Here is a 17,381-nt window from a genome sequence, read left to right as displayed (position 1 = left end):
CTAGTAAAAAATTTTCCCTTTCCCAGTTTTCACACTCACTTCACATGAGAGCCCATGGCAATGGCAATTGGCAGCAAGTGCCATGCATGCATAATGCATTGCTAGAGACAAGGACAGGTAATGTCTAATGTGTGAGATACTCCTACTTAATGTAGATACTCGATGCCGTGTAAATAAATAATAGTAATAAATGTATAATCCATTTGATACTGCTCGTACTACTCCCAATAAACAATATCCCATGGAGTATCTCATTTATTTATTAGACATACTCTGCCACCACTGCACATAATCCAGTGGGAAATCTCTCTCTTATTGTTACCGTTGACTATATCTATAAAAATTGATATATCAGGCAAAAGTCATTTTTACGATGACAGTTTCTACAACTTCTACTCGTCAATGGTATTTTTTAATTTTTTTAAAAAATTGATATGCTATCTATCCATTTTCTCATAGGGCTCAACAAATATATGTTATAACTAGCTAGCTACAGATCTAACTGTGTTTCTTTTTAATATAATTTCTCCTTGAACTGACTGTAAATCTAAGGGGTGTTTGTTTGTAGGGACTTATTTTTAGTTCCTAGTCACATCGGATGTTTGGACACTAATTTAAAGTATTAAACATAAACTAATAAAAATACTAATTTCATAAATGAGAGCTAATCCGTGAGACAAATTTTTTAAGCCTAATTAATCCATAATTAGCAAATATTTACTGTAGCATCATATAAGTTAATCATGGATTAATTAGGCTCATTGGATTCGTCTCGCGAATTAGTCCAAGATTATGGATGGGTTTTATTAATAGTCCACGTTTAATACTTTAAGTATTAAACTAGTATCCGAACATCCGATTTGACATGAGCCTAAAAAGTTTAGCCTCATCTAGACAACCTCTAGATATATGTTGTATAATATATCTACATGCTCTCATGCAAATGCAACCTATTTTAGAGAGAGAAGAGGAGCAGAGGGTGCAAGAGCTGCAGGTGCCCATAAAAGAGGTCACCAATGGAGGAGTGAGCCTGCTGCTGCTGCATTCACACCACCAAATTCAGAAAAGATAAACTCCTTTCCAGCCTCACCAAATTCTCTCTCTATTAAACCACTAGCTTCAGGCTGTGCACTGCACTGCACACACACCAAGAAGCAGCACAGGGCAAAACAGAGCATTGGAAAGCAAGAAGCAGAGAGTTCATGAGAAGAAGAAGAAGCAGCAGCAAGCAAGCCACAGCAATGGCCCCTGGTTGCCTCCTCCTCCTCCTCCCCCTGCTGCTGGCCTCCGCCGCGGCGAGCTGGGAGGAGGAAGAGGATGCCGTGCTCGCCGTGGCGGCCAGGCTCCCCAGGCCGGCCGCGGTGTCGTTCCGGGACGGGTACACGCAGCTGTTCGGCGACTCCAACCTCGCGCTCCACGGCGACGGCAAGCGAGTCCGCATCTCCCTCGACGAACGCACAGGTTTGCTGCTGAATCGAATCTTGTTCTGCTTTTGGGGTTACGAGTTCTTGGCTTTGCCTTTAATCTGTGCGCGCCGCTTCTTTCTCCATCTTCAGGCGCCGGATTCGCGTCGCAGGATGCGTACCTGCAAGGGTTCTTCAGCGCCAGCATCAAGCTGCCGGCCGATTACGCCGCCGGTGTCGTCGTCGCCTTCTATGTGAGAAGACGCTTCTTTCTTTTCCTCCTCAATCTTTTCAGACATCTGAGGCAGTACATTTGTTTCTGATTTCTTGTACTAGAAAAAGAACGGAATTTTCTAGTCCATTAATCTGTTTGGTAAAAAAAAAACAGTACTTTTGTAATTTTTCGCATGTTTTATACTCCATCAAATGTGCATTACATCTGTCATACTTCTGAGTATCTCACAAAATGGCCACTACAGGAAAAAAGAGAGGAGCTTGCATACTGTTTGATTAAGCTGTGCATTCTTGTCCATAACGCATTCTGTGTTTCAGTTCTGTTGTCTTCTGAAAATGTCTTCAGTCAGCCACAATGTCAATGCTTCTGTGTATTGCTTAGATGTCCAATGGCGATGTGTATGAGAAGACGCATGACGAGCTGGACTTCGAGTTCCTGGGGAACATTAAGGGGAGAGAATGGAGGGTGCAGACCAATGTGTATGGCAATGGCAGCACATCTGTTGGCAGGGAGGAGAGGTATGGCCTGTGGTTCGATCCGACGGAGGATTTCCACCGTTATGCCATTCTTTGGAGCCATGACCGGATTGTGTAAGCAAAACTCCCCCTCCTTAACTTTTAATCGCTTTCATTCGTGATTGGTTATTATGGCTGAGTTGTTAAGTGGATTTTCCCTTAACATTCTTTATGATTTGCCTTGTTTAAGATATTGTGATTTTTTTTTCCCACCATGAATCCAACTAGTACTAGTTGTCCCAGTTTTGCGACTTTGTAATGTCATAAATCTATAAGAATCTAAACAGTGGAAAGAAGAAAATAAAAGTATTAGAAATGTAAGATGTATGTCATTTGCTTTGAATAATTATATATATATATATATAACAACTTGAATTAAGTAGTAAAAAGTGAACCATTTCAAGAATGCATTTGGTTCAAGATGTAGCAGGTAGCAAGGTCTCATGGAAATAGCTCTAGTGGAAAGTTATCATGTACAATTATTGCTCTTCTTAATTACTGTATTTTGATTTTCAAATAATCGCTATTACTCGGATGGATATCTTACTATATTTCAGTGGCTTAAATATGTTCTGCGCCACATTTTCTTGCAAAGTGTACTTCATTACCATAACCTGAGAAGATGAGTTTGTAGCTATATGCATACTTGATGTTTAAATAATACTACCTCCCTCCGTCTCATAATAACCTCATTTTTCGTTTTTTCCGTGTCCAACGTTTGACCATTCGTCTTATTTGAAAAATTTGTACAAAAACTTAAAAAAATTATTCACGCATAAAATATTATTCATTTTTTATCATCTAGTAAAAATAAAAATATTAATCGCAAAAAAATTTTAAATAAGACGAAGAGTCAAAACATTATATCAAAAAACTGAAAAATGATCTTATTTTGGGACGGAGGGAGTATCTCTACTCCTGAAGATGGCATTATTATCTGTTGTGTTTGATCTGGTTTCCCTTTACTCATGTAATGTACTGAAACAATCAATAATTACCATTATTACATTCAAGTACCTTTTTCCCTGTCCCCTCTACTTTATCCTCCACCCTGATTGAGAGGAGTGATTTTCCCATTCTTTACAGCTTGTGTGTTCCCTTGGGGTTACTACCACTTCAATAATGTATCTACTGAGGGCCCAAATTGAGTTAAATGGCATTCCCACAAAGGATGCTCAAGTAATTATGCAATGGAAAGTAAAAGGGTTTTGCATCTTTTGTTTGATATGATTTAACCATTGACCCTAACATCCCAATGCACATGACTTGAATAATAACAGTTTTTTCAGGTGATCAGCTGCTGTGAATATATATTCAGACTTAAATATTGCATCTTTTTTTCATCGGCGTCGACCTGCGTTCTTTCTGCTCCATACCTCCTTCTACATAGAATTTCTCTGTGCATTTAGTTGAGCATTCCACCCTTTGTCTTATGCATGACCTAACCTCCTGATCTTTTCACCAAGATTCTTGTTCTACCATTCATTGCAAACCTGCTTTGTTGACAATGATAGAAAGCTATTATGATCAGTCACAGGCAAAACTTTTGAAGTCATGTACCGAGAAGAGAAACTGAGAAAGTTGTCACCACCACACAACCACTTTCATCATGTGCTTTCACATGTTCAGGTTCATGCATCTAAAATGTTATCTTCCCTACCCGTAAACCATACAGAAAAATCTGCTCTCATGTGTCATATGCACGGCTTAGGGGACTTTGTATGTATCCTGAGGTTTCAAAATGTACAACTTGGCACGATTACTTCTGGTCATGCTAGTGAACCTTGTACAGTTCAGCACCTAACGTCAGGACATTGTTGGCTGAGTAGTACTTTATGATATCAAACAGTACAGGTCAGGAAAGTTGTCCATAAGTACTTGGTTTGAAATTTCCCATGGCCATAGTGACATAACCGTATGAGGTACAGAACTTTCGAAGGCGCCAAAGTAGGTGACAATGTATTTGACTAACAAACTATTTAATGCCAAGAAACCATTACATCGAGCAACCATAATGTTGGATGCTATGTTTGTTAATTACTCTATTTATTCTAACTTACAATGTACGCTTTTGTATGCTACTGTGGATAATTTTCAGTCATATATTTCACAATTCTGTCTGGTTCTTACCATATGATTATCTTGCTCTGTCTCTGCAGATTCTACATTGATGAGACTCCAATCAGGGAGGTTCAGAGGACGAAATCCATGGGTGCTCAGTTCCCTTCCAAGCCAATGTCACTGTACGCCACCATCTGGGACGGCTCCAGCTGGGCTACCTCCGGTGGCCGGTACAAGGTGAACTACAAGTACGCCCCTTTCGTCGCGGAGTTTTCAGAGCTCATGCTCCATGGCTGCGCCGTCGACGCCTCGACCCGCGCACCGACGTGCTCGCCGGACATTTCCAGCATCCACGACGCCGTGGCCATGTCCGGCAGGCAAAGATCGGCGATGGAGAGGTTCAGGACGAAGCACATGACTTATGGCTACTGCTATGACCGTCTTCGGTACCCTACTCCTCCTTCAGAGTGCAATGTCGGCACCGAGGCCGAGCTGTTCCTCCCTTCCGGCGAGGCGAGGGCCATGGACCGCCGTGGCCGAGCTAGGCGCCACCGTCGTGGTCCGGCAGACTCGGCATTCTGATGATGTGAAACAGCATTGTGTGTTCTTGTGGCAGCTATCATTATGATCATCACAATTGGCTCAGTGTGTGTGTGTGCTTACCTTAATTTTTGTGGCTGATGTGTGTGATGATGCTAATTATGTGGGTAGTTTTGTGCTTTAATTTATAGGCAGCTTAGGTTTATTTGCATTTTGGTGATGGTAGAATAGAGTAGATGGTTAGGCTATTATTATATTGATTAAGATTAGGATTTGATGGTAGTCTGTTGACTCTGTAGAATGTTTGTGACAATAATGCATGGTGCCCAATGTTTGAAATGCATATGTATTATGCAGTAGCAGTAGCTGTGGAGGGGCTTGCGATTAAACACCGGTTACATTTTTTGGCACCACAAACGCATCCAGCTAGGCTGTGCATATGCTGCAGTTAGTTAGAGGGAATAAAAGACAGTTTTACTATAGATCATTAACTGTAGTAATATGATTATTTGATTAGCCACCCATGTCGATGTTAACTTTGTAATCCAAGTAAGCATGTTGATCTTGCAGCTGCAATGAGGAACTGTGCCTATTTATAGGATGTGATGATCATGTGAAGTAGCAGATGAATTGTGACAAAAGGATTTGAAAATCTGAATCGAAGTTATGCCTGAATTACCATTTACAGATACACAAGTCAATATATGAGATCTCATGAGGGTTCATCAAACCGTTTGGTACAGTATCTTTTTACTTGTAGCAGTGGTATTAGTACGGTACAGTATCTTTTTACTTGTAGCAGTGGTATTAGTGTATTAAATTTTGTATCTAATTATATATTTTTACACGTATCTTATGATGAGAACACAACTAGCTCAGATATAACCTTGGCTACATTATGTATTAATCAACCAAAGGTGCATATTAATAATTAAACTCACGAGTTAGGGTCTTACAAACCGAACTGGCGGCGAAACTGTTCTTTACAGATTAATTTAAGCAAAACCCGACTCTGAACAATGACGGCTACTGAATAAATAGGGTTAGGGACGTTCTAGGGTTTCCCTAGGGCGCACACCCCTTGGGCTAAGCCCACGACACAATTACAAGGCCCAAAACCGAAAACAGATTCGGACTGGATGACATAGGTGTCTTGTTTTGCAGATTCCCGATAGCTCGGTAGAAATTTTGACGTGGGACCAAAACCATCTGAAAGTAAACTCCATAAGCTTTCCAACAAGTACTCATGGGCCCGAAAAGTCGTTCTATATCAGCGGCTAGGCCATTTGAATTTGATACTGTCAGAATGGCCGAATCTGAATCCAAAACGTATACACATTTATCTCTTATCTTCTATGGACCAAAAGTGACGTGGTGAGATAGAAATAGATTTGGAGAAGGTCTTGGTTTGGTCCCCAATCAACTTCTTTAATCATCCATGCATTCCTTACGCTCCGTCTCTTTTCTTTTGCCCAAGCAAGTACTTCTGCGAACAAAAACACACGGAACTCAATGTGTAGCAACGTCTGTCCAAATATATAACAAGTAAATCTAATATAGAACATATACACATTTGTTGATTAATACATAATGTAGCAACGTTTGTCCAAATTGTTCTCATCATCTTAAATATTTTATTTCAATCTCTGATAAGATATATTTATCTACTTTAAAATGATATATGATATATAATTTTATCCTAGAGTTATATATTTTAGTTTTAGTTTTGCCTTTATAAAATTTTCTATTGCACGTATTAGCGGTGTAGTATAACAAAATCGGATCTATTGAATCTAAAGTAATAAACGGCTCACGATCATTCGGGAACAATTTTCTTGTTGGAGAGAATTTTATGTGTACGTGGTGAGCGTGGTCAGTGGAGTTTTGTGGTGTGGGTTATTATTAATGGTGGTGGCCCTCAACTGTTGCTTTGGTCGCTGTCGCAGGGCCCAGGGGACGCAGCCTCTCTCTCTGCTTGGATTTGGAATCGATTCGATTCGATCCATCTCCAGGCTAAAGTGGTACTGGTAGTAGTAGTAGCCGTTGCTTGCATTGTACCTGTGGTCCGTCTCATCCGGCCCGGCCTGGCCTGGCCTCACCTGACCGGGCAGCAGCATAGGTAGGGCCCGCCATCTGGATCAAGGGCGGATACACGCTTTAAAGATTAGGAATTAGAAATATTACCGAATAAAAAATATTTTATACTTAAAGTCCTAATAATCAACTTGTATAACATCAAACACTTAGTAAAAGTATGAAAAATAATGTTAAAATTGAGCCTAAAATCATATTTTATAAATTAATGACAACATAACATTGTTCAACATATAGAAATTGACAGCATATGAAACACGTAAAGGATAAAAAATAATGAAATGATTAGAATTCTTACAATTTAGAGGATAACTGTGTGACACTCCATGTTTTGAAAATAAGTTATGATGTTCTTATCTTTTACCTGCACGAAGAATTCTTTTTTAATGAATGTAACCAAACAATCATTCAAATATTGTTGTCCCATCTTTCTTCTCAACTTGTTTTTATATAGTTAGACCCTCTCAACACTAGCAGTTGCAAACAGGGAGAACACACACTAATTTGAGAAGTCTATAAACGAGATCATACCAAATAATCTTGTCTATTTTAACAAGCATCTTAGATAGCTCTGCTAGGCTTATGAAGTTTTCATTTTTACTCACACCACTAATATAGCAGTTTAGTTGAAATGGGTGTTGGTTCATTTCTTTAAAAGTAAAATTATGAGGACATAATCTAGCAAGTTTAACTAACCTCCTAGTATTAAAAGCGGAGAAACCTTTGGTTGGACTGAAAGATGCTATACTTCTTACTAGCTTTGTGTTTACCTCATCAAACCTCATCAAACCTGTTATTAAGCTCTTGAAGTTGCTTATCAATGACACCCAAAAACATATCAACATGAAACTGATGGTAATTAATGGCATCTTTGCATAACCTTTCTGGCTCTTTGTATAGGCTTATTCTTAGCAACCATACCAACAACTTTAGCTTTATACTTCACACAAAAAGAAGTAACTTTTTAAGAAATTGTTTTCATCCAACATATTCTCTCAAAACATTTAGTTCTACCTTTGTAAACTTAAGAAGATCTATCGTATTCACAACATCTTGCTCCTTCGTTTGCAAAGCATTGCAAAATTCATTTGTATATCTAAAAATTTCTTTCATCAAGTGCCATAGGATTACAAACTCAAATGATTTAGATACTTTTAAAAATTGTTTTAACAGAAAGTAAAATTCACATCCAGATTGAATTTTAATCCACCGTTTGAGATTTGTAAGATAAATAAGGCTTGAACAAAGAAGAAGAAGAGGAAGAAGGGGGGCTTACACGGGGGATAAGAAGGTGGAAAGAAGAGAGGAAAATAAGAAGAAAAGAAGGACAAAATATAAATATAAAATATAAAATGAGGAGAAAGGTAAAAAAGAAAATAAAAGGTTCTTAGTAGCATTCATTGTGCATTGTTTAAAATTAAATATTTGTATCAAATAAAAATATTAAATGTGTAAGACTTAGAGAACCCGTTGAAAATGACATAACATGATTTAGTGTGCTCTATCTTTCTCCATTGTTAAAAGATCACCCATTTTATTTAATTTATTTATAATGTTGAGCATAATTTGCTATTCTCAATTGTAAACTTTCCGATGTAACGTACCATTTCGAAATCAAATTGTACGTCGATCATAATTTACTATTTCTAACCAGACGTCTACTTTATTCCAAAACTTGTTTTCAAAGTTTATTTTAATCTATATAATTAAAATTATCTTAACCCGGTACAAAGCACGGACAATTTTCATAGTTACTTATAAAAAACCAATAAACTTCGACATGATGCATATGTATATTAATTTGACGGTTTTATATTACGTGGGCCGGACAACCACACTCCCCATCCTAAACATGAGGCCCATATTCTGTCGTGGGCGGTCAAACGAGAAGCCACCTACGTGTACGTGCACACTGCGGGCCACCCTTGTGGGACCCACCCGTCAGCGAGCACCTCCTGGTTTTTCTCCGTCTCGTCTCGTCGAGGCGGCGAGATCCGCTTGTGCCGCCGCCGCCGCGCGCTCGCGGGAGTTCGTTACGACGGCTACTTACTTACTACCCCCACCGCCGCCACCACCACTAGCAGCACAGCAGCCGCGCCGCGACGCGACGATGCCTGCCACCACCACCCCTGCCTGACGCTGCCGACGATGGCCGCGGGGACTGCTGCTGGGTGGGTGGTGCCGGACGGCCGGGACGGCTTCGTCGCCTGGCTGCGCGGCGAGTTCGCGGCCGCCAACGCCATCATCGACCTCCTCCTGGACCACCTCCGCGGCCTGGCGGGGGATCCCGCCGCCGCCCCCGTCGCCGCCGCCGTCCACCGCAGGCGCCTCCAGTGGCCGCCCGTCATCCACCTTCAGTATTACTTCCCCGTCAACGAGGTCGCGCTCGCGCTGCAGCACGCCTCCGCGCGCCGCCCGGCCACCGCAGAGAGAGATGATGGTGCGATTGCCCCTGCCATTACCCTTCTGTGGTGCCCCTTTTCAATTCAATGACTACTTTTTTTTCTCTACATTCTTTTCTGTAGAAAGGGAGTAATACTTCTAATCCAAGTGTAATTCAATATATTTATATTTTAGTCGGCTGGAATTGATGATGGCCAAGGCCGATTGCACAAAATGGCTTAACATTAGGTGTTGTGGGAATGATAAGTTAACAACACAATCTGCTGCTTATTTTAAACATCTATGAACAACTGATCTTTACACTCCACTGTTAGTGCCCTTGCTTTTTCACCAATCTCACTCTCATGCCAAAAATACAGGGGATGTGAAGGAAGGCAAGACACTGGCTGAACAAACTCAAAATTCTCAGTTGCATTCTCACATTTCACGTACTACAGAAGCCCAGCCTCAGAAAGGTATATGTGGCATCCAATGGTTTGCATTACCCTGACTACAATCTAATAAGTGTCTTATGTATATATTTGGATGTGACTTATCTTCTTCTCTTATTAAGAATTTGCCACTCTTGGGAGTGACACCTAATCTGTGTGTCTATGATAGGTGGGTCTACGGTCCACATGTCATAGACACAGAGATTCAGAGAGTGACAATTTGTTAAATAAAGTGCTGTAGCAGGTGGCAACTAAATAAATGCCCTGGTGGTAATGTATTATCATATATGCCTTTAATTCCTACAACAAGTTTGGTAGCATTTTTTTCGGTGACTATAAGGTACATTTTTTTTTTAAATTTTCATTGCCACCGCTCTAGTTTTAAAACAGCACTGTTTGTATTGAAGCCAAAGTAAAGTAGCTTGTAAAGGTGTTCTCTTTTCTTAAAGCTGTACTGGTATTCTTTCTGTAATACAACAAAATCCTGGATGATTAAATCGCCTCTAATGTATTTTGCATTATCTTCGCTGATCTCCAAATAGGACTTCTTGTAAACAGTAATGTGACTACCGTCCCAACTGGCTTTGTGGTTAACGAAGTAATTGATGGCAGGACGGTAAGTCACTTCTATGGAAAGAATTCCAAGTTCCCCTTTGAAGTAATTAGTTTCAGAACATGATTTTTATTGTATTGTTACATACAATGAAACAACATTTCTTCTCAGGTGAATGTTCTAGAGGGGCTTAAGTTGTATAAAGGGTTTATAGATGTTGGTGAGATAGAAAAGATTCTTTCTTTTGCAAATGAAGCAAAAACTAAGAGGCACGAAGCAGTATTAGAAGGTATGCCTTTCTCTGTATGGTTATTGAGTTGGTCATGCACGGGCACCACTTTTCCTTTATTTTGTTGGGTTTTATCAAATTATTTATACTGGTTACTCTTCGGAACGCATAAAATGATATTGGATCATAACTTTCTCCAGTTGCATCTTAGCTTTAGGAGTTCCTTTACCGTCTGTTGGGCCCCATAGAGGAACATTCCCATTTTTGTGTCGTGCATGGGGTTGTGCTGGTCTGAAGAAATATGCATTAAGGTGACTGCCACTTAGTTTTATATGATTCTCCAGTTGCATCTTGTTTGCTGCATTGAGGTGATTGCCTCCAATAGTTTCAGTTAGTGTCAACAGATAGTGTCCTTTGTGACCTTCAGAGTACATTCTTTGCAAATGTGCCGTTTTATATGATTCTATGATATAAAAGCAGGACAAACAGTTGTAGTTGCCAAAAGGCCAATGAAGGGTCATGGAAGAGAAATTATTCAACTTGGACTTCCTATCACTGGAGGCCCTCCTGAAGATGCACAACTAAGAGGTACATCAAGGCAACTTCTCAATATTACTGTATTGTGAATTCTTGATGGTCCTAAGTTTTTGTGACTTATCATGTGCTTTGGAATTGAGTTGCAGATGTAAAAGTGGATCCTATTCCTGGTGTGCTTCAAGATCTGTTTGATCGCTTGGTTCATCAGAAGGTTGTCCCTTCCAATCCAGATTACTGTGTTATTGACTTCTTCGGTGAGGTAAGTTTCTCTCACTGAAGTAGACTAAAAGCCAATTCTTACTGAAGTTGATATATATACTGATTGACTCTTTTCAGGGGGATTATTCTCACCCTCATCATCCTCCTCCTTGGTATGGTAGACCTGTCTGCACACTGTGCCTGACTGATTGCGACATGGTGTTTGGCCATGTTATTGCTGCAGATAGCCGAGGGGATCATGTAGGTCCTCTGAAGCTCTCGCTCACAACAGGGTAAGCATGCTAAATCATCCATCTTTCTTTAATTGAATGAATATCTCATCATGGATTACTTTTCATACCTTTTAATTGTCCACTTATCAGTTCCACTGAATAAATCTAATTCATTCTTACCTGAAGTGGATATCCTTTTTACGGTTAAAAATAATGAAAGCTGTAAACTAAAGTATGCCAGTCAAACTTCATGATAATGCAGATGTGCTGCTTGCTTTGTTCTGCTTTACTAGTTTGCATTAATCATGAAAATCATATCTAATTTGTTTATGCACTAATATGATTAACCATGTGCATTACCTCAATGGTTCTAGGACAGAACATATGTGATGGGCAAGCTAAATATTCTAAACAAATGATCATTTATATTGGTTCCAGGTCTGTTCTTGTTTTTGAGGGAAAAAGTGCTGATATAGCGAAGCGAGCACTGCCTGCTACTTGTAAGCAGCGTGTCCTACTAAGTTTTGGAAAGTCTGTGTCAAGGAAGCATGTTCAACCGGAAAGCAGCTTGCTTATCACTCCACCATTGACACCTCCTCCAATGCCATGGGGTGCACCCTTGAGGCCAGGGAACATAGCAATTCATCCCCTGAGTCCTACACATCTTGTCTACGACCCTACCAATAGAGCACCCACAGATTCAACCCCTGCACTTCATCAGATCCCATCCAACAGCATGCACACAGTTTTCCTTGCGCCGGCTCCTGTCATCCCAAAAGCTGTTCCATTTGGATCGGCTGTTACATTGACCAACACTGGAGCTACATGGATGGCAGAAGCAGCTCCAAGGCCTGCTTCACCTCGATTACCTTTTCAGGGTACAGGGGTCTTTCTTCCTCCTGGTGCAGGAAATCCATCTCCAGCTCAGAAGCTGGGAGTTAAACACGCTGATGCTAAACCATTTTTTCCACAAGAACCATCTGCTTCATCTGGTGTAAGCGCTCGTGTACACAAGACTAATGATAGTGTTTGTTCCAAACCAACAAGGGATGACGATATGATTAAACCTAAGCCAGTGTCCAATGGGAGTTCAGGTGGGAGCAGTTCTGTTATGCATGACAAGGCAACTGGAAATACTGAGGAACAGAATGCTGTGGCGAAGTAGACAAGGCAACTGGAAATGTTACCAGAGTTTCCAATTACTACCTAAAATCTAGAGTTCTATGTTCTTGGCAAAAGTCAAGAGCAAGCAATTTTATCTGCTCACCACACTATTTTACCTCCGGTGGCGTCATTAGAGCAGGGAGACCAACTATGACGCTTTTTTCCGTCAAAAGTTTATGAACCAACTTTCGTATGTTATTGGCTTCCCATTTGCTCATAAAATGCAATTAGAGGAGAAATCAGAAGAAATTTTGGTCTGACGCTACATTCCATCTCTTCTACATACCGGATCTGAATTTGCATCTTACTGTGGATATTCTCGGTTATGTCATCGGACAATAATCTGTGTGAAGCTACTAGTACTACCACAATATATAGATAGAGCGTTTATACTGAAGTTACTCTGCGTGGCCTCGCATGGCATCTCACGAAGACTACCTTGTCCTCATACTTCAGGTGAGATACTCAGACGCTAACTAAATGTGGCTTTTGCCTTCGTGCAAAAAAAAAAACTGCTTCACTTACTAGTAGATGAGAGATTTGATTTTTTTTTTGGCACTCAACAAACTGAGCTTCAATTATTTTACTTCCTGGTTCATTGTCACTGGCTTAGACGGTTTCACATGTTATACTCACGAATGCCAATATAATCAAATGCCAATATAATCAAAGTGATAAGAAAAGAGTGTCAAATCATCAAATTTTGAATCAGGATGTTGTTGAACACAACGTGGCATGCTTGTACAAATAGGAATTATGCACCGAAGCAGAAATAGTTCTAGACTTGTACTCTGTTGTTTGGAATGTATCCTGCACAGTCACTAACAGTTGGGTCTGGATCCATATGTCAATGGCTGTTACTGCATCAGTACTGTAGTCTTGTAGAGGATCCACGTTTAGCTTATCTCATTCTTCAGTAAAACAATCTGAGGGTTGCACCTGCTGCAGTTTAGCTTTGCTGAAGCTCCAATGGTCTTGACCGAAAACGCTGTAGAAGCTAGGTGAAGCGAGCTTGGTTCCCATGCAGCTCAAGTGATAGGAATCGTTGCCCATCATAGAAGAACTCGAGCCTGTCTTCGTTTTGTCGAAAAAAACCTCTTCACGCCTTCGATCCGCCTCAATTGGCGAAAGTACTGAATTGGAATGCAAGCAGAGGAAGAACATGATGTTAGGTACCTATTTTTTTTGTGATGACCAACTCACTCAGAAAAGATATTTTTTGAACGATGAAAGCTAGCTAGATAAATGATGTTTACTGACAACTATTATATAGGTCCGGCACAGCACAAGAAGCAGTGTCCGTACGTGATTCCAAAGTGGCCTAGTGAATGACCATATAAGATTTCAAAGGGAGTTTTGTCCATACCTGAATGCCACGAAGTATTATAAGGATGATACGCTAAACTCATAAGCAGCTGATATAATACTACATTTGTTGCAAAAGCATAAAATCACCCCCGCCCCCAACAATCCCACCACACTGTTTAGACAAATGGCCAAGGAGTTAGCTCCTGTTTGGACAAAGTTATATTTATGTATGTGTTTCCCTTTATCTGTAACAGCCTCAAATTAAACTCCAGCCGGTTATAAATATCGTGTCATCTGTGATTATCTCCATAAAAAATGACATCTAAAAATCATGAATCATGTCAATATATATGTCAAAACATTAAGCTTGTGGTCGGTGCTATGATGTAAGGCTTCCCAAGGCTACCTAGGCCGATGGATGCCACGGCGCCAAGTCCAATCTCCTCTAGTTTATCATGGTGCGTGACAGATAACACACGACAAGCGTCATGCACTATCGTGGCATTGTAGCATATCAAGTTGGGTCGTTTTGACTTCGACACCTTCATAAGAAATAAAAGTCCTTCCGATTGAATACAATCATACACAACAAAATAAAAAGTAGCAGTGCATCGCAAAAATCACCCTACCCAAAAAAATCGACATAAAAATCATTACTGTATATGTTACTAACGATTAATAGTCATAAAAAAGAGGGGACATGAGGGAAGCAGTGCTTATGTCATCACCTGCTTCGCTGTCGTCGAAAGATGAAGCGTGCCATCTCCGTTTGGGCTTCCTTTGTGCATCATCTCAGACGCCATTGATGAAGATTGCCCGCCGCTAGCTAGGGTTTGCGGCAACACGACCACGCACTCATTTTGCGAGTCCGCAAATCGAATCCTCTTCACCCTCGCCGGCAATTTTCCGTTGGCCTCCATGGGCGGTACGCTGGAAAAGCAAAAATGTGGTTACTGATTAACCCTGGTTCATGTAGAAGCAATGCGATGGTGAAAGGAACGAGTGAGGGTATGATACTGTTACTAACCTTCCCGACAACCTTGATTGGAAGAAAAAGATCGCCATGCAAACAAATACGGTGGCACCGGCGATCTTCAGAGAATCAGACACGATGAATGGGGATAGTAGTGTTTGCCGTGAACTGCAATGGAAATGAACTACCCATAAAGTTGTGTGCGGCGATAACTGCGCCGGTTTTGATGTTATTAAATCAAGAAGATTCGTTTTCGTGAAATGGCTATACTGGCCCACCCCTGAAATAAAAGTTAAAAATTAACTTTCATCGCGTGGTGCCATATCCAGACCAGTATGAGTTAAAAAAAATAGCTGCCTTCGCATGTAGCATAGTGTTGCGTATTGAGTTAAGATTTAACTCAAAAGTGGCTGTCCACTTATTGAACAATGCGTTGGTTGTTTAGTTAAAAATTAACTCACGTACACTGGCTTGCATTCGTGTTTCAGTAAGTTAAAATTTAACTGAAAAGAATTAAAACTTAACTCACTTTATTCAGGATACCCCATAAGTAATTCAAATAGTTAAAATTTAATTGCATGTATAACGGGGTGGTTTCTCTATTGGTGGGTGGTGTGGCGTCTGGTTTGGTTGTGATTTGTCACGCTCTATTTATTACGTGTGTATATATATATATTTCAAATTTTGTCGTCTGAGCCAAACAATGAGCCTAAAAATATATTTAGAAAATAAATAAATATTTTTATTAAAGTACTCTTTATGGTTCATCTATAATATTATCCTAGTGTTTTTAAACTAAATAGTTTAAAATTTATTAATAGTTAATGTTCTAAAAGTTTCACCACACTCTCGTATAAAATATTAAAATATGGAACTGGAAGGAGCACACTTAGGAAGCGTTCCATCCACCACAAGAAGGTGAGCACTTTATGACACATGAAACGAACGAAATTATTACCGTAGGATTAATTAAGTATTAATCATTTTAAAATTAAAAAATGGGTTTATTTGATTTTTCAAAAGACTTTCCTATATACTCCGTATATTTTTAAAGAAGACGCACTCGGGAACCATGCTAAAAAAAGAAGGTGGAGGTCGTCGGATCGAACATCTGCAGCTGATGTGAATAATTCTGTAGCCATCGGATATATACAAAAAAATTTATATGTTGAATTACATGTTATTAAGACTTGCACAATCATTTTGTTCATTAGATATATACAAACATCAACAGTTCTTCATTAAATATGAGACAATTGTACATGATGCAACTCATGTTTGCATGGAGTAGTTTTTATTAATTAAATTTAGCTTTACGGTGTTTAAATTTTATGCTAATATTAAATAATATAAATAAATCATTTAAAAAATTCTCGTGGTAACGTGTGAGCTAAATTTCGCATTGATTCTGAAATTAGTGTCGAAACTTGTTGCAATGTTTTTGTCCAAACTTGCAACTTGCACCTACTATATTTGCTAACCTACAATTGACTTCAGGAAGCTATAATGGTCATTGTTATCTGATAGTTTGTTGCTATTTTTTAAGTTTGTTTAGATAATCAAAATAACAAATATTTGATATACAGATAACTTCAAATATTTGGTAAGATATCTTATTTATATTATTAAACACAGCTGTAGTGTTAACGCAGATATATACTAGTAGTTCGAAAAAGATAAACAAAATTATATGCTTTATAATAAAAATATGGAGTAGTTGAACCGTCGCAATGCACGTGCCACGTGAAACCCCATAGGAAAACGTATTCGAGGACTCAATGAGTCGTTTTAATTGAAACACAAAAAGAGTGATCTACTCTCTCTTTCTTCAAAAATATAAATACTTTTAGGTTTAAATCTTATATCAAAATAAAATGTAAGAATTTTCATACAAGTACTATCTGTTACTTGCTACATCAATATATGGTTCTTTTTATTTTATCCTCACCTACTCTCTCACCCCTTCCCATTTCTCATTTATTAATTAGCATTATAGTCATTTTTTGTTAATCTTAATCCCTACTAAACAACCTAAAAATACATATATTTTCCAACATGTCTTTTTATTCACCGGGGTAGACTTTTTTCTTTATTAGCCGAGCAAGTCTTCTCCGTTTAATTGAAAAGTGTAGCCTGACGCGTGACTATAGAAGATGGGGCTCGGAACCAAACATCTTATGCAGATCTGTATTATAATTGTTATGACAGAAACACGGTTTATTTTATTAGAAATAAAAGTACAAAGTCGCTGTATGCAAATATATATATGACTAACTAGCAAGTCAAGTAAATATATACTATCTCCATCCTTGACGTTGTTGACTTTTTAACGCACGTTTGGCCATTCATCTTATTCAAAAAAAATTACATAATTACTAATTATTTTTATATCATTTCATTTATTCATTTATTGTTAAGTATACTTTTATGCATATATATAGGACTAACTAACAAGTCAAGTAAATATATACTATCTCCATCCCTAAATGTTTGACGTTGTTGAC

At 39.2% G+C, this 17,381-nt stretch overlaps 2 protein-coding genes across 3 annotated transcripts; both read left to right on the top strand.

Annotated features, from left to right (window-relative positions):
• The first annotated feature begins 969 nt into the window (after positions 1-969).
• LOC102714861 (probable xyloglucan endotransglucosylase/hydrolase protein 28) lies at positions 970-5,456 on the top strand. Its single transcript, XM_015841680.2, has 4 exons — positions 970-1,461; positions 1,557-1,657; positions 2,020-2,228; positions 4,313-5,456. Exons 1-4 carry the CDS (start codon positions 1,203-1,205, stop codon positions 4,794-4,796), a joined length of 1,053 nt encoding a protein of 350 aa, XP_015697166.1. The 5' UTR covers positions 970-1,202; the 3' UTR covers positions 4,797-5,456.
• A 3,346-nt stretch (positions 5,457-8,802) lies between these two features.
• LOC102714587 (RNA demethylase ALKBH10B-like) lies at positions 8,803-12,922 on the top strand. Of its 2 annotated transcripts, none has more exons than XM_006662083.3 (8): positions 8,803-9,288; positions 9,611-9,706; positions 10,225-10,298; positions 10,407-10,524; positions 10,945-11,052; positions 11,148-11,260; positions 11,338-11,492; positions 11,871-12,922. In XM_006662083.3, the coding sequence occupies exons 1-8, from the start codon at positions 8,997-8,999 to the stop codon at positions 12,595-12,597; spliced, it is 1,683 nt and encodes a 560-aa protein (XP_006662146.2). In that variant the 5' UTR covers positions 8,803-8,996; the 3' UTR covers positions 12,598-12,922. The 2 variants fall into 2 exon arrangements, with proteins under 2 accessions (XP_006662146.2, XP_040384404.1); XM_040528470.1 differs by having other exon boundaries at positions 10,942-11,052.
• The last annotated feature ends 4,459 nt before the right edge of the window (positions 12,923-17,381 follow it).

Source organism: Oryza brachyantha, chromosome 10 (genome assembly GCF_000231095.2).
Source record: "Oryza brachyantha chromosome 10, ObraRS2, whole genome shotgun sequence".
NCBI lineage: Eukaryota > Viridiplantae > Streptophyta > Magnoliopsida > Poales > Poaceae > Oryza > Oryza brachyantha.
Note: the sequence above shows the minus strand (reverse complement) of the source record. Positions and strands in the feature narration are given on the sequence as shown.

Coding starts and splice junctions, on each gene's coding strand:
- LOC102714861 (XM_015841680.2), top strand. CDS start 1,203: ATGAGAAGAAGAAGAAGCAGCAGCAAGCAAGCCACAGCAATGGCCCCT. Junction 1,658..2,019: donor GTGTCGTCGTCGCCTTCTAT/GTGAGAAGACGC, acceptor TGTATTGCTTAG/ATGTCCAATGGCGATGTGTA. Junction 2,229..4,312: donor TGGAGCCATGACCGGATTGT/GTAAGCAAAACT, acceptor CTGTCTCTGCAG/ATTCTACATTGATGAGACTC.
- LOC102714587 (XM_040528470.1), top strand. CDS start 8,997: ATGGCCGCGGGGACTGCTGCTGGGTGGGTGGTGCCGGACGGCCGGGAC. Junction 11,053..11,147: donor TGAAGATGCACAACTAAGAG/GTACATCAAGGC, acceptor ATTGAGTTGCAG/ATGTAAAAGTGGATCCTATT. Junction 11,261..11,337: donor TTATTGACTTCTTCGGTGAG/GTAAGTTTCTCT, acceptor GACTCTTTTCAG/GGGGATTATTCTCACCCTCA.